This window comes from Cibotium barometz, chromosome 2 (assembly GCF_041138505.1).
Source record: "Cibotium barometz isolate CiBa-2024 chromosome 2, ASM4113850v1, whole genome shotgun sequence".
In the NCBI taxonomy this organism is placed as follows: domain Eukaryota; kingdom Viridiplantae; phylum Streptophyta; class Polypodiopsida; order Cyatheales; family Cibotiaceae; genus Cibotium; species Cibotium barometz.
In genome coordinates, this window is record NC_141047.1 from 580,876 (window position 1) to 582,505 (window position 1,630).

The following is a 1,630-nucleotide window of genomic DNA, read 5'->3' on the forward strand; positions in this document are numbered from 1 at the left end:
ATATGTATATATATCTGATAATAGCCTTAAAATCTTATAATATCTTATGTCTTATATATATATATATATCCTATACATCTTTTATATATATATATGTATATATATGTATATATATATCATTCAATAGCCCCAGAATCTTATATATATATAGGTACACACACACACACATATATATATGTATATATATACATATATATACATATATGTGAGTGTGTTTACATCTATAAATACAATATTTTTTCATACCGCTCTAACCCAATCTCGATTACTTTTTTTAATCACGATCTCAATTAAAATAAATCCTAAACAATTTTTTCTATGAACACATGAACAAAATCTTAAAATTGCGAGGCTTGAAATGGTATATCACAAGTACGCCAGGAAAAATCACAACTTACAATGCACAACAAAAAAATTTTATTAAACTTGGAAGAGAAGTTTGCATTACATCTTTTTAATAAGCTCTTGGAAGAGCTCAGGAGAGAGAGTTCTAGAGGCTGGTTTCTGGCCTAAGCTTTGGAATACATCACTCGGCTCATTGATTCCTTGAGCCTGAGAAAGGGCACAATGGCCTAAAACTGAGCCGGGATGGTTGCCCGTGAAGCAATACAAGGCAGCTTCCCTAGCTACCAAAATACATTTATTTATGTTCGAGGCTAAGGGGTTCTCCGACAAGACCACTAAGTGCTTTACATTTTAGGAGCTCGGCATAGGCGATCTCTGCATATTCTAAATGAAAAACCCGCACTATGTCGGCCCTGAGGGCAGGTATGTAGTGCCAAAGGGATGCATCTCGACCCTCTGACTTTGGCCGCGTTCCTCCTACGCGCATAGCAAACTTGTCCACTTCAAAAGCAGTCTGTCAACATGTCAATATAGAAGTTAGGAAGCGTGAAATGATACAAAAAATAATTTGCTTTACAACTAAGAAGTAAGGACATACCTCAGTTGCATCGTCACTTGCAACTAGTTGCTCATTCGTCAGGTTTATGCTTCCTTGGTCTTGAGCATCGCCAGCAACCAAGGGCATGTGTGGTTCAAAGGCAGCTACGCTCTCATAGAATTGCACTTCTTGCTTTATTTCAACGAGCGCTTTGGCCACTACAACTTCCAAGGTACTGCTACCAATATCATATGCAAGCGCTTTTGTGAGGTTGTCATCTTCAAAAGAAATTTTCACTTTTCCTTTGTCTTGACCCCCAGCATTCACGGCAATAATAGAAAGTGCCTCATCCTCACGAAACCCGAGTGTCTTGGCAATGTCATCCAAAAACAAAAACTCTTTCCCATCAATAATGATTGGATGCAAAGACATGATAACAAGGTCTGGGACCTCCTCGAGTACTTCATCGCCCTCTAGAACTAGGTCCGGAACCTCCTCGGGGACATTATCTTGTAGAGCCACCAATGCCATTGAGGCCTCCCATTGTTCTGTAACATTCTCTTCCTCAGCATGGGCCTCTTGGACCTGCTCCATTAGCTTTACTTTGCCCTTTTCTTTTTCCTTGCCACTTTCTTTCGCCACACCCTCTTGTAACAGAAGGACCAAAACCATGTCCCAGCTTAGGAAAGAAGTGCCGATGTTGCCCATTTGTAGTTCCAGGAGTAAGTCTTCCTCCTCATTTCTGTA

General features: G+C 39.6%; 1 protein-coding gene across 1 annotated transcript; it reads right to left on the reverse strand.

Moving 5' to 3' along the window:
* Window positions 1-640: 640 nt before the first annotated feature.
* On the reverse strand, window positions 641-1,153 carry LOC147640532 (uncharacterized). Its single transcript, XM_086808073.1, has 2 exons — window positions 944-1,153; window positions 641-859 (listed from the first exon to the last, which is right to left on the reverse strand). The coding sequence occupies exons 1-2, from the start codon at window positions 1,028-1,030 to the stop codon at window positions 641-643; spliced, it is 306 nt and encodes a 101-aa protein (XP_086664199.1). The 5' UTR covers window positions 1,031-1,153.
* Between the last annotated feature and the right edge of the window lie 477 nt (window positions 1,154-1,630).